Below are 13,660 nucleotides of genomic sequence, written 5' to 3'. Positions count from 1 at the left end.
TTTTTATTGCTGCATTTCCCTAATATTTTCCTAAGAAAATATTTTAATAAGCCTTTATATAGTCAAATCTTTCTGTACTGTAAATCACTCATAAATCTTATAACAGTTCAATAATTTCTGTTTAGATCCATTAAATATAAATTGTTATAGGACGTTAATTGCTTTTTTTTAAATAATGCACACTTTTTTGTCTTTAAGATCTTTTTATACCCATATTGTAGGAGAACTACATCTTGCTTAATAATTTGGAACAGAATATTTTGCATATTTTTCAAAGTTTTAAAGTATCTTTTAACATTTTAATTTCATTTAAATCAAATTACATCACCACTGATATAAGTGTTGAGGGTAAAATTAAATCTCTAAACTTACTGACCCTATTGGAAAAATAAACAAAAATGGCATGTGCATAATAATTTGGAACCCGGTGTATTTTTAAAAAAGTGGAGTGTCCCTTTGAGCTATGAGTGGCGGGCGGCTTGTGCTAAAATTTTTTACATAAAATCAAACACTTACTGTTGTAATGCAGGACAGTAAACAGACATTAATCATGTGATGAATAATCATTACTGCTTAGCTAAAATGCTGAAAATGTTACTGTTGAAGAAACACACACACACACACACACACACACCAGAGGTTGCGTAAGCTGTTTTCACTTGTAAAAATTCTGCCATCAATTTATTATCCGTCATTTCATGTTTTAATGATAATAATCGTTTTCGTTCACATGTTTAGTTTTAATCATGAACTTTCATGAACACGAGCATACAAGTTAAAATATGTTGTTTTATGCACTCTTAGAAATGATGTGTTAAGCTTTTAACACATTATGTGTAATTTTAACACATTGTGTCATTTTGTGTTGATTTTGTGTTAAAATAAAACACAAGTTGTTAACACAACATGTGTTGTTCAATAATAACACAGAGATGGGTGGATTCTGTAACAACGCATTTAGTGTGTTGTCCCAGAATCAACACTTATTTGTTGTATTTACACCTTTCTCTTCTGTAGTTCACATCTCACTCATCGCTAAAAACTAAAAACAGGGCACAGCGTGGGAGAGTGGGCCCAGATAAGGGTGTTGTGCATGCGGCACAGTCAATGGCTGGGTACTTGAAATGTTTATGGGCCATTAGATTCGTCCTAAGCATCAACAGAGGCAGACTCTCCTTGTTTTTCGGTCCTGTTCATCCTTGGTTAAGACAACGTGCAGTAGGAAAAAAATCAAAAGAAACGACTTTGAAAGTGGGCGGACACGATTGTGATTTTGAAAAGTGGAGGGACGTGTCCCCCTCGTCTCTAGTGGAAAAACGCCCATGCACAGGGATGATCACGTCTGACTGGAGCTGGACCAATCAATCACATTCAACCGCATGTGTGTCTGTGCGTACAGAAAACCGCATTTTTATGGTTAAATTGTGTAAAATGAATGTTAACATTTGCAAGCCTTTGAAACATGTGCAAATGATAAACTTTCCCCTATATAAATTTGCGTATTAATCCGTTGAATCGCAAGCGAGCCGAAACGTGGGTCGTGATCCATACGGATCAACTGCAATCTGTCACAGCACTGATGATAAGACTTACCTCTATACTGGGCTTTCTTCTTATCTTCTTCCTTTTTTCCATTTTCGTCCGTGTGGGCCAGAGGGTTTAGTAGGCCGCTTCATTTTAGATCAACGCGCCAGCAGATGAGCACCTGCCTAACGCAACTCCCCTTCCCCCTGTGACACCAGAGGGCGCCGGCGCCCCAAACACATTTGTCCCCCTAGGCAACCGACTAGTTCGCCTATAGCAATCACCGGCCCTGGGTGTTTTTCAAAATCTTTCGAATTCTGAATTCTTCCGAGTTGGTTCTTCCAAGGTTGACTGGCAAGACCGGTCTCCATTTATGAGGGATGTGAGGGCATTTTCCCATCATAAATCAATGTGTGACAAACCCAGTGATACCGGTTAAAATCGCGGCAGGGGGTTTAAATTGCTTATAAATGCCCCTGTCACCTCTCATGTTTGAATTACTTATAACTCTAACCATAGGGAAGTATGAGAGTAGTTATAATTTGCCAGCAATCATTTTTTTCAGCACCACAACTTGCCCTCACTTCAGTGAAGCAAAATTTTATTGTGGGATATAGCTGAAAAGAAGACATGAACTCCAAAACATTTACTTGTTCAGCTCGTTTATTCCAACACTGCTTACCCAAACATAGGCGTGTTTTCCACATGAATCCTGCGCAGATGTTTAGGGGACTATCTCGGGTGACCCAGGGATCAGGTGTGCGCACCGTGGACCTCCGGAGCGATGCGGGAACCAAACCTGGAGCTGCCATGCGCAAAACTATGGCGGAGGCAGAGCTCGGGGATGATGTGTTTGCAGAGGACCCAGCAGTTAATGGTTAGAGATGACTTTACTTAATCTAATGTTTTGCCACTCTTTATAAATTTCTGTTCATTCATTATTTTTATATAGACTTTTAAAAGCAGGTGACCCATAGAACAGCTGAAAAAACACAAATCTAATGCTTTTCATTAGGTTATGAGCCATCAGCTGTTGACCATTAAAACCATTAAAATATTTCTTTATGTAGTGTGTTTTGGGTTTTATTTCACTGGGTTTCAATGGTGTTATGTTGGTTAAAATCTACTAGAAAATATCCCACCAATAACACCCATTGCATTAAAGACATCCATGAATAGTTTCCATTAAAACGAAAACAATTTCTATTATAACCACTAAATCCCAAAAAAAATTCAGTGATGGTTTTTATTGTTATTTTCAGCAGGGGGATTTGATGACTCCTTAAGGGCCACTGTCCTGCGAAGTTTAAATTAAGATGCTTTTTCTTGATGAGCAAAACGACCCAAGAAAATAAGTTGTGTTTTTAGACCAAAAATATCAAATTTAAATGATTTTGTACAAAAAACAAGCAAAAGAAACAAAATCTGCCAATGGGGTAAGCAAAAAATCTTACAATTTTTTCTTAAACACTAAATTCAAGAAAAATTCAAGAAAAATTTGCTTACCCCACTGGCAGTGTGCTAGGTTGTTTCAACCCATGTTTGGGCTGAATATGGAAATGTTATAGGTTGACGGTTCGGTTTGTCTATATTTACCCAACCATGAGTTAAAACAACCTAGTATACAGCTGAATTCAATATGTTAACATGAGTGTGTGTTTGTGCTTAAGACGCCCATCATACGAGTCAATACGGTCTTAATGTGCTCTCTCTTTAAAATCCCAAAATCCAAGGTTAATCCAACGTCAGATTCCGACCCAAATCCAACGTTATTCCAACGTCAGATTCCGACCAAAATCCAACGTTAATCCAACGTCGGATTCTGACTGAAATCTAACGTTAATCCACCGTCGGATTCCGATTCTGACCAAAATCCAACGTTAATCCAACGTCGGATTTCAACCAAAATCCAACGTTATTCCAACGTCAGATTCGGACCAAAATCCAACGTTATTCCAACGTTGGATTCCGACCAAAATACAACGTTAATCCAACGTCAAATTCCGACCAAAATCCAACGTTATTCCAACGTCAGATTCCAACCAAAATCCAAGGTTATTCCAACGTCAGATTCCGACCAAAATCCAACGATATTCCAACGTCGGATTCCTACCAAAATACAACGTTAATCCAACGTCGGATTCCCACTAAAATCCAACGTTAATCCAATGTCGGATTCGGACCAAAATCCAACATCAGATTCCGACCAAAATCCAACGTTAATCCAATGTCAGATTGTGACCAAAATCCAACATTACTCCAACGTCAAATTTCAACCAAAATCCAAAGTTAATCCACATCGGATTCTGACCAAAATCCAACTTTATTCCAATGTCAGATTCCAACCAAAATCCACATTATTCCAAAATCAGATTCTGACCAAAATTAAACGTTAAGGGCCACTGTCCTGCAAAGTTTAGCTCCAACCCTAATCAAACACACCTGGAAGTCATTTCCAAGTCATCCTGCAGCCATTCAATTGATTTTTCAGGTGTGTTTGATGAGGGTTGAAGCTAAACTTTGCAGGACAGTGGTCCTCCAGGACCACGACTGCCCACCCCTGATTTAGGGGGTAACAATTTCCTGCTTTAATAGCTAAGCTGCTATCGAATCACAAGACACGAAACAGACTACACAATCAGAACTCGATACACAATCAGAACTCGATACGTATTTCTGAAGGAGGGACTTCATAGAACAAGGAAGACATCAGCACGTCTTGAGGACAGTGAAAACAGCGCTATACAGTAAATTGTGTGAAAAATACCGCGTTTTTTACACGTGAAACATGAAAACATGTTATATTGCACACTGTAAACACAATCAAAGCTTCAAAAACACATAAAGAACAGGAGCTGTAAGGATTTTTAGGAACACCTGTTCAATTTCTCATTAATGCAATGGTGTAATGGTGTGGATGTTTTCTTGGCACACTTTAGGCCCCTAAGTGGGGCCAATTGGGCATTGTTTAAATGCCACGGCCTACCTAAGCATTGTTTCTGACCATGTCCATCCCTTTATGACCACAATGTAACCATCCTCTGATGGTTACTTCCAACAGGATAATGCACCATGTCACAAAGCTCGAATAATTTCAAATTGGTTTCTTGAACATGACAATAAGTTCACTGTTCACTAAAATGGCACCCACAGTCACCAGATCTCAACCCAATAGAGCTTCTTTTGGATGTGGTGGAACGGGAGCTTCGTGCCCTGGATGTGCATCCCACAAATCTCCATCAACTGCAAGATGCTATCCTATCAATATGGGCCAACATTTCTAAAGAATGCTTTAGCACCTTGTTGAATCAATGCCACATAGAATTAAGGCAGTTCTGAAGGTGAAAGGGGTCAAACACAGTATTAGTATGGTGTTCCTAATAATCCTTTAGGTGAGTGTATAGTGTAAATACTAAATGCTATTTGCATTTGGTGTGTGCTTCCTGGGAATGAAACCTTTGTGCTTTTAATACAATGCTTTACAAGCTGAGCTACAGAAACTTGATGTTTATGCTTTAACAACTGAACAACATTCTTTTTCTACAGAATTACAAAAAGAAGCTGCTGATATGTTTGGTATGGAGGCTGCTTTATTTGTCCCTACAGTAACGATGGGTAATCTAATTGCAGGTAGGTTTGAAGCACGATGCCCGAGAGTTATTAATATAACTTGTTTAATTTAAAACTTGAAACGTTTTTAATTGTAACTTGGTAAAAGCTTCAGTGCTTTGTGGTCTTTGTCTTGAGCAGCATTACGCTAAAAATTACGCTTACTTGTTTTAATTGAAAATAGAATATATATATCCTTCAAATTAAATCAGTTTAGTTGGGTCATGTTCACCACAATTTAGTTGGTTCAGGTTAAATTAATGTCAGGGCCGGTTCAAGATATTTGGAGGCCCTAGGCAAAATTTATGTTGAACGCCCTTCACACCCCTCTCATTTTCAGAATAATCAGAGAAAGTGTTTTTTCTACCCTGTAAAAAAATCAGTGATTAAACATGTTTTCCCCATTACATTTTTGTTTTATCAAGTTATCAAATTGATTAAATTTATGTTAAAGGCACACCATGGAACTTTTTGGCCACTAGGGGGTGTTAGACATGTATTTTTCACGTCTAGCGCCCCTAGAGGCCACAAGCGCCGCAGCACTGTCGAAAAGGAAAAGAAGACAACTCTTTAGGTCACAAAGTGTGCCTTCCAGCATGTCATGTGTCATATAATATAATTTCAGGGGTTTAATTTTCATCAAACGCCAACAAAAATCATGTAGCTCAGGTTTACAAACCAGTTGTAATGGTGGTCGCTTGGTTAATGTTTATATTTAAAAAAAATTGAACTTCAGCCAGCTCCTTGTTTCCTGTCTGCCATTAATGGACAAACTGATTAATCCAGGTGTGTCTGATTATTGTTGTTGTCACTACTGAGGTCAGGCACACCTGGATTAATCAGTTTGTTTGTGACTACTGAGGTCAGGCACACCTGGATTAATCAGTTTGTCCAATAATGGCAGACAGGAAACAAGGAGCTGGCTGAAGTTCAGGAAGAAATGCAGCTGGGCATAAAGCCTATTGCCTACTCTGCCTATGTATTGCCGGCTTTGATTGATGTATACACTGCAAAACAAGGAAACACAAAAAAACACTTTCAAAGTTGGGTGCACTTCCAACAGAGTGACTGGTGTTGGCACATTGACACTTTCATTAGTGTGTTAACATCGATTCTGTAAACAATTACAACTTAGTGTCATTTTCAGGAGGATCTATTAACATAAATGCAAAATAATATGTATAACTGGTACTTTTTACCTACCACTCTTGAGGGAGTGCGCACTGCCAAAGGTATGAGAGGAGGGGCAGCTCTCATTTGTCACCTATTTACTTGCTAGTGGCAGTTAACGCTAGTTTGTAACCCTAGTAACAAAAATGGCATAATAACTACCTTAACGAAATTAACCATGTTTTTTGACATACTGTTTTCTATTGGCAAATTGGTTTTATTACAGTTTCATTGTGCATTTTACTACAGTATTCATGGTTTAACAAAAATTAACCATAAAATTTTTTCGTTATGGCAAGAGGCCAAAATGTATACTAATTATATATCTTTCCAACACACAGTGTGATCTCACAGCCACATCTCTCTGTCCCTCTCTCTTAGTTATGGTCCACTGTAGAGAAAGGGGAGATGAGATGATAGTTGGTGACCTCTCTCATATTTATATCTATGAGCAGGGTGGAAGTGCACAGGTATGAATAACGGAGTGATACATTTCTTCTTTAACATCCATTTTCTTTTAAATGACAAATCTAATTTCACTTGTTCTTTTGAAAAAATCTTGGTATCATTAATACATCTAAGAAGTCCATAGAGGGCAAAAGGTCCTATAGTTGATGAGTTAAAATGTGTTCTTGTCTTCTCTTATCTTTATAGCTGGCAGGTATCCATTCTGTAGCAGTGACTACACTAGCCGATGGCACCTTTGATCTAGACCAGCTGATCTCCAAGATCCGTCATGGTTACCCTAACCCGCACTACCCACGCTCTCGACTGGTCTGCATTGAAAACACACACAATATTCAGGGAGGGCGAGTCCTTCCACTTTCATTCCTGCAAGAGGTTAGTGACCAGAACATATATGTTCATTAATTGTTTGCGAGAGAAAAAGTTCTGTGTTGTGTGATATGATCATGTCTGGTTAGTATGTGCAAGTGCATGGTCGACCGATATTGTTTTTTTATAGTGGCCAATGCCGACTGAAAAAGATTATTGGGTGATAGAAGGAAAAAGATTGGTGGTAAAATGACTCCTCATCTTTATGTTCTAAGAGGGATAAGATTGATGGTAAAAAATCAATTCGACAGCATACGGGGCAGTCTGCTCTTGAATCGCTTTTGTGGTGCTTTGTGGTCATACAACACGTTTATCTGAGGAAGAGCCAATCATGGAACTTGTGTTGTCTGTGAGAATAAATGTTTACATTTTTTTATTATTTTGAATTAATTCATATCACATATCACGTCCCCTTATGTGTTATGGACCCGATGGCAGTGCCATGGACGCGTGCAAGAGTGTTGCTGTGTGTAACAGCCTAACATTAAGATTTTCCAGGATTGTTTGTTGCTCCAAAGCTGATGTGAGATAGCCTTGATCTGACGTTTGAATTAAGTCATTACATGACAGCGATTAAATGAATGAATGCAAAAACTTTAGCACTCAAAATAAAATGCACAGCTATAATAAAATTCATTGGGTGGAGCTATGAGTGATTGTATTTGATGAAAAAAAAAACGTTGTCTTCCTTTATGTCCAGTAAAGTTTGGAAATATATAAAAAAAGGAATGAAATGAAATGAAGCGCTTCAACCTGTGGCCATATTCATTAAACATTTTATCTTACTAGTAAGTTCTCATGAACAGCAGTAAAGTTTTCCTAGGTAAGATTTTTTATTTCTTTTTTAAATATACAAATTAAGATTTTTAAATGAATGTGTTTCCATATTCAAAAATAAAGATTTTCAAACGAAAACGTTGCCATATTAAAATAAAGCTAAAAGTGTTGCCAGAGTAAAAAAGGGTTTAAAAATGTAAACATTGCCAACATTGCCATATTCAAATAGTTGCCCAGCAAGTAGGTCCCCGGTTGGAGCCTGTGCTGGGTCAGTAGGTCTTTCTGTGTGCAGTTCTTGTCAATTCAAGTGATGTCTGTAATGTCAAATCCTAACCATAACTTATTCAAACCACAAAATAACTTATAATAAATAAACATGAATAATTATAACTAAAATCAAATGTTTAGTCTTTAAAAAAAGACTAGCGACCTAACTGACTGTAAGTGTATGTTTCTCTTACGGAAAGCTTCGCTCTGTGGCTGATAAGTTTGATCTGGCAGTGCATATGGATGGAGCGAGGTTAATGAATGCAGCCGTTGCTCAGGGTGTTCATCCCTCTGTTATACTACAACATTGCCACTCAGTCAGTGTGTGTCTGTCCAAGGTAAGTGCTTCTTTATATGTAGTTGTGTAGCTCAGCTGTTCTGCTTCAGATACGTACACTTTCTGTGCAAATTTAAGTATAATTTTGAGTTTATATATTGTGTTTAAGGCAAGCCCTCTGCGCAATATTAAAGAACAAAGTCAGTGGTTATATCCTTCATAACATTAAAAACAACCAAAATACAGTAAGAAATAGAGTAAGAAATGTAATTAATTATAAAAGAATCCACTGAAATAATATGTTCAATTGTTCTCTGATATCTACATATAAGTTGTGTGGCTTTATTAAGTGCATAAATGATCCAGAAACAGTTTTACATGATCATTTACAACCCTTGGATTTACCCTTAGAATGAAATGGTCTATTATTACATTATTTCAAACACTGTCAGAAAAAAAGGTACAAAGTTGTTCCTTTCTCTGTCGCTGGGGTGGTACCCTAAAAGGTACCTTTTATGCCTTTATAAAACACATTGTACCTTATGGGGTACAATATTATACCGTAAGGCAGTGGTTCTCAAACTGGGGTCCGGGGCCCCCAGGGGAGCCGCGAGATGGTGCCATGGGGCCCAGGTTTTATGACATTTTATAAAATATATTCATTTATCATGAATTCTGTGTAATTAAACCTAAAAACATAAGGCTACTAACCAACAGCACTACTTTGTATAACTTAATATGTTTTGTTTAATTAAAATGTTAAATTTTAGAACAGTTTTGTCATAAATTTTCTTTGGGGGGGCCGCAAAGGAATGCACCGTACACAAGGGGGGCCGCACTTGGAAAATGTTTGAGAACCACTGCCGTAAGGACCAATTGTGAACCTTAAGGAACAATTTTGTACCAGTTAAATTTTAGGGGTACAAAACAGTTAACTGTACATTTAAAGGTACAAAATAGATCCTTAAGGAACAGTAATGTACCCCAAATGGTACAACATGGTATAATGTTTATATAACTGTAAAAAAACGGTACCTTAGGGTACCACCCCAAGTGACAAAAAAGGTACAGTTTTGTACCTTTTTTCTGACAGTGAAGGGTCATGAATACTAATGTTGAGATCTGCTCTTATTGGCTGTTTCTCAGTGTTTATGTCTTTATTTATTTATACTAATGTTTTGTATTTATTGTCGATTGTTGTCTGGAGGGTTTATCCGCTTATTAAATCCCTGTGTGGTGTTTTCACCTACCGTCTTTGTGATCCCTATTTTAATCAATAATGTCCCTGCGCATACGACGCACACACACAATTATTTAGATATTGGAAATGGAGAAAACAAGCAAAAACCCAATACAGCAACGTAAAAGCTTATTTGATCTAATTTGCTGTTTGGCAGGGGCTGGGAGCACCTGTAGGAACCATGCTTTGTGGGTCAAAATATTTCATAGAGAGAGCAGTTCGTGCTCGCAAGGCACTTGGAGGAGGAATGCGCCAAGCGGGTATTTTAGCAGCAGCTGGTAGGATCGCCCTGTCAGACATGATTGGCAGATTGGAAGAGGACCACAGGAACGCCAGACACTTTGCTGAAGGTGATCGAACCCCACTGAGTTCCTTAAACCTTCAACATTGCATAAAAATTGTCAATTTGATGCACTACATCTTGATTAAGAATCTGAATAAATCTTTCTTGTTATTTTCCTTGTAGCGCTTATACAGTGCCAACCTGCTTTGTACCAGCTGGACCTGGCCACTGTGGAAACAAACATTGTAAGGTTTTGGCTTCAGGACCAGCGGATGAGCCTACATGAGTTCTGTGAGCGTATGGCAAGGGTTGATGAGCAGGAGGTGAAGGCTCTGGGTCAGGGGGTCCGGGTGCTGATGTTCTCTCATGTTGGAAATGCAGTCAGGGCTGTGTGGCATCTGGGTATCAGTGAGGAAGATACTGAACTGGCTATAGAGAAGGCTCGGTTTGTGGCCCAACAGCATAGATACAAGTCTGTCAGGACAGCAGGAAACCAATAATTCTCATCCAAGACCAAATGTTTTTACAACAGTCCATCTCAGTTTATCTCAAAAATACTCCAGCTTAACTTAAAAGGGACGCTCCACTTTTTTGGAAATATGCTCATTTTCCAGCTCCCCTAGAGTTAAACATCACTTCACTTGGTAACTTTTAATAGCAGGGGACTATTTTCAGGCACTGCGTAATATCATTGCGCCTCCTGCAGCCATGTTACGGCATCAAAGTCCTTGATTATTACGCCAGAATGAGAATATAGTTCCTAGCCATATCTGCCTAGAAAATCACAACTTTACATTTTTCATCTGTCTTTGTACATGATGTAACTACAGAAGAGTCAAGTTTTAAATAGGTAAAATATCGAAACTATTTGGTTATTTTTAGCGCAATGCTAATGGTCCAATCAGATTCAATGGATTATGCTAAGCTATGCTAAAAGTGGTCAGCTGAATGGATTGCAAAATGTTGAACTCTAGATGAGCTGGAAAATGAGCATATTTTCAAAAGTGGAGTGTCCCTTTTTTACACCCCACAAAAAAGTGTTAAAATTTAATGTTGCACAATGTTGCACAAAAGTTTCTTTGTAAAGGAAAATGGTTTATTAGTGGCATCACTGGAAAGAACCACTTTTAGCACCTTTAAGAGTGCAATGTACCATCTTGTACCAGGTTTGAAAATCAAGCCAAGACTTGCACTATTATATTATACTATTAAAGGGGTGTTGCAATAATTATGCCTGTGTGTTTATTTACAATGAGCAGTTTTCTATACTTCAACCTTAATGACAATTCAGCGTTTTGAAATGTTTTTACAATAATTTGTGTGATGATTTGACTTCCGTTTAATTCCATACAATGAGCACCAGAAGTAGTTTATAGTGGTAAAAAAAAGAAAAGCAAACAACCTGTGACATTTTTCTAGGTTTGTTATTTTCATCAAGTGTTATATAAGAGCTTCCCATAATGATGAGACAGTGCAGAGAGACATCTTCATGATGACAAAGAGGCGATTGCGTTCAATACAATAGACATCAAAAGGGGATCAGGCCACTGTCTAGTCAATATACAGTCAAACTTATTTTCTTTAATTGCTAATGCAACCTTTTACACCACAGACTGAACAAAATTAAGCATTGCTTGGTTATTGGTTGACCTAAATTGGTATTCTAATTGTGTGCTTATATATAACAGCTGACAGCTATTCAGTTAATTAATAAAACAGTCTACTAGAAGGATGGCTAAAGTGAAATATTAAATCAAATAGTTTAACTCTTGAGTTCTTATGATATTTTATTAGTGAATAAACTTTGATAATGTGAGAAATGTTGAAGGTGTTTAAATAAATTCTGGTTTGACTGTATCTTTTAAACATATTTGGGTGGATAATTACTCATTTACTGTATCTTTCAAGTCCAATTATCATTAATATGCACTTTTAATAAACAGTATCATACTGTGTCAGAGATGTTTATGTGTTGATTGATTACAAAGAAAGAAAGCATGTTCTTACACCATGCATAAAGTAAACCCAACAACAACAAAAGTAATATTTTGATTTGGACCATATGGATTTACAGCCAATAAAGGGATTTTAGGGTTCTTTCAAGTGAAAAGTACATTTAAAATTTGCACATTCGCCATTTAAATCCCCTATTGGTTTACTGTAGATCACTGCTTACATGCAAGAAGGTAAAAAAACAAACAAGTCAACATCAAAAAGATGAAATATTGACGACAACTTTTGATCTTAAAAATGTAGCCTAATATTAAAGGCTGAACTTAGCATTAACTAAAATTAATAAATTGTAAAAACCGTTGTCTTTATCTAAGGAAATCCAGTCATTTGATATAAACATATACTAACGTTTTTTTGTAAAATACTTCAAGGCCACCTTCAAAAGGTCACATCCACAATTATGTAAAGCGATATCTAAGAGACTCTGACTGTGAATAATGTTTCATGATTTCCATGAACACTTTATTTTTCAAGAGTGCTTAGCAAATAGATGACAACAGAATCAAGTTGACGTGAAGTGCAGTCAAGATTCAAAAAGTACTTTGGACTTGAAAATGGAGAAAATGACTTCAAAGAAAAAATCTTATTAACAAGAACATATACAGCATTCACTTAACCAGCAACATCTAATCTAAGACATTGTGGGAGTTTTGTACTGGAGAGTCAGTGGGTCTCCAGGAACAGAAAATTACTGCTATACATGAAGGTTTAAGGAGTAATTTTAGCTGGAAATTGATCCCACCCCGGTGCAACGATGAGGTCTACAGAAAATCACATTTACATTTGGGCATTTAGCAGACACTTTTATTCAAAGCAACCTACAAAGGGTATGAAACAATATAGTGTTTTGTCATAGAGAGGCAAGTGCTTATGCTTTCACTATTCCAAAACAGTACCTGTTGAGAGAAAGTTAGTATTTTTTCATCATCAGGAAAAATTCTATTAATTTTTAATTCATCATTCAAATCATTTGTGACTACTGCATTAAGACCATACAATGCATCCAGCATGTGCAGATGTAGTATTGACCTTTTGGTGAACTAGATAACCCAAATAAAATCACACAAATCTAATAGCCCTTTCTTGTTATTTTTACTGTCTAATAAAAGTGTATATTATTGTTTGTATAATATTATTGTAGCCTAATGGTTATTATTATTATTATTATTATTGTTGTTGTATTGATATAACAATAACAACAACATTAATACATCTTGGCTGCAAATTTGTAGTCAGTATGGGTTTGTCGATTTTAATTAAAAGACTTTAAATCAGTTTGATAACTTGATAACAAAAAAGGTTTAATCAATTAGGAACTTTAAAAAATTACTCTGGGGCTGTTAAATACAACCAATGAAAATGAGTTATAGTTTACTTCAGGGGCGCTTCTAGGATTTCATTCTTAGGGGGGCTTAACCCTCCCAAGCCCTCAGTGATGATGTGAAGAGAGCATTGTGATGGCTTTTTGCAAATTGGGACCAGTATTATTATATTAATAAATTCATGTAGGCTCGTACATTACTTTTCTATAGTTCCAAGCCCTTATGATTTTTGATTTAACCTAATAAAAAAAATTCTTGAACAGATATAAAGGTATAAAAGTTATTTATTACTATTACTTATTATTGTGTATCTTGATGTATACTATATTTAAAGTATACTAAAT

The 13,660-nt window shown here is 36.8% G+C and overlaps 1 protein-coding gene across 1 annotated transcript; it reads left to right on the top strand.

Moving 5' to 3' along the window:
• Positions 1-2,048: 2,048 nt before the first annotated feature.
• LOC135744533 (uncharacterized) lies at positions 2,049-11,886 on the top strand. The gene is made up of 7 exons (XM_065262726.2): positions 2,049-2,401; positions 5,071-5,154; positions 6,685-6,773; positions 6,958-7,143; positions 8,382-8,519; positions 9,856-10,048; positions 10,165-11,886. Exons 1-7 carry the CDS (start codon positions 2,155-2,157, stop codon positions 10,479-10,481), a joined length of 1,254 nt encoding a protein of 417 aa, XP_065118798.2. The 5' UTR covers positions 2,049-2,154; the 3' UTR covers positions 10,482-11,886.
• Positions 11,887-13,660: the final 1,774 nt, after the last annotated feature.

The sequence above is a fragment of the Paramisgurnus dabryanus genome, chromosome 1 (assembly GCF_030506205.2).
Source record: "Paramisgurnus dabryanus chromosome 1, PD_genome_1.1, whole genome shotgun sequence".
Classification (NCBI taxonomy): Eukaryota; Metazoa; Chordata; class Actinopteri; order Cypriniformes; family Cobitidae; genus Paramisgurnus; species Paramisgurnus dabryanus.
Note: the sequence above shows the minus strand (reverse complement) of the source record. Positions and strands in the feature narration are given on the sequence as shown.

Coding starts and splice junctions, on each gene's coding strand:
- LOC135744533 (XM_065262726.2), top strand. CDS start 2,155: ATGAACTCCAAAACATTTACTTGTTCAGCTCGTTTATTCCAACACTGC. Junction 2,402..5,070: donor AGAGGACCCAGCAGTTAATG/GTTAGAGATGAC, acceptor CTTTTTCTACAG/AATTACAAAAAGAAGCTGCT. Junction 6,774..6,957: donor AGCAGGGTGGAAGTGCACAG/GTATGAATAACG, acceptor TTATCTTTATAG/CTGGCAGGTATCCATTCTGT.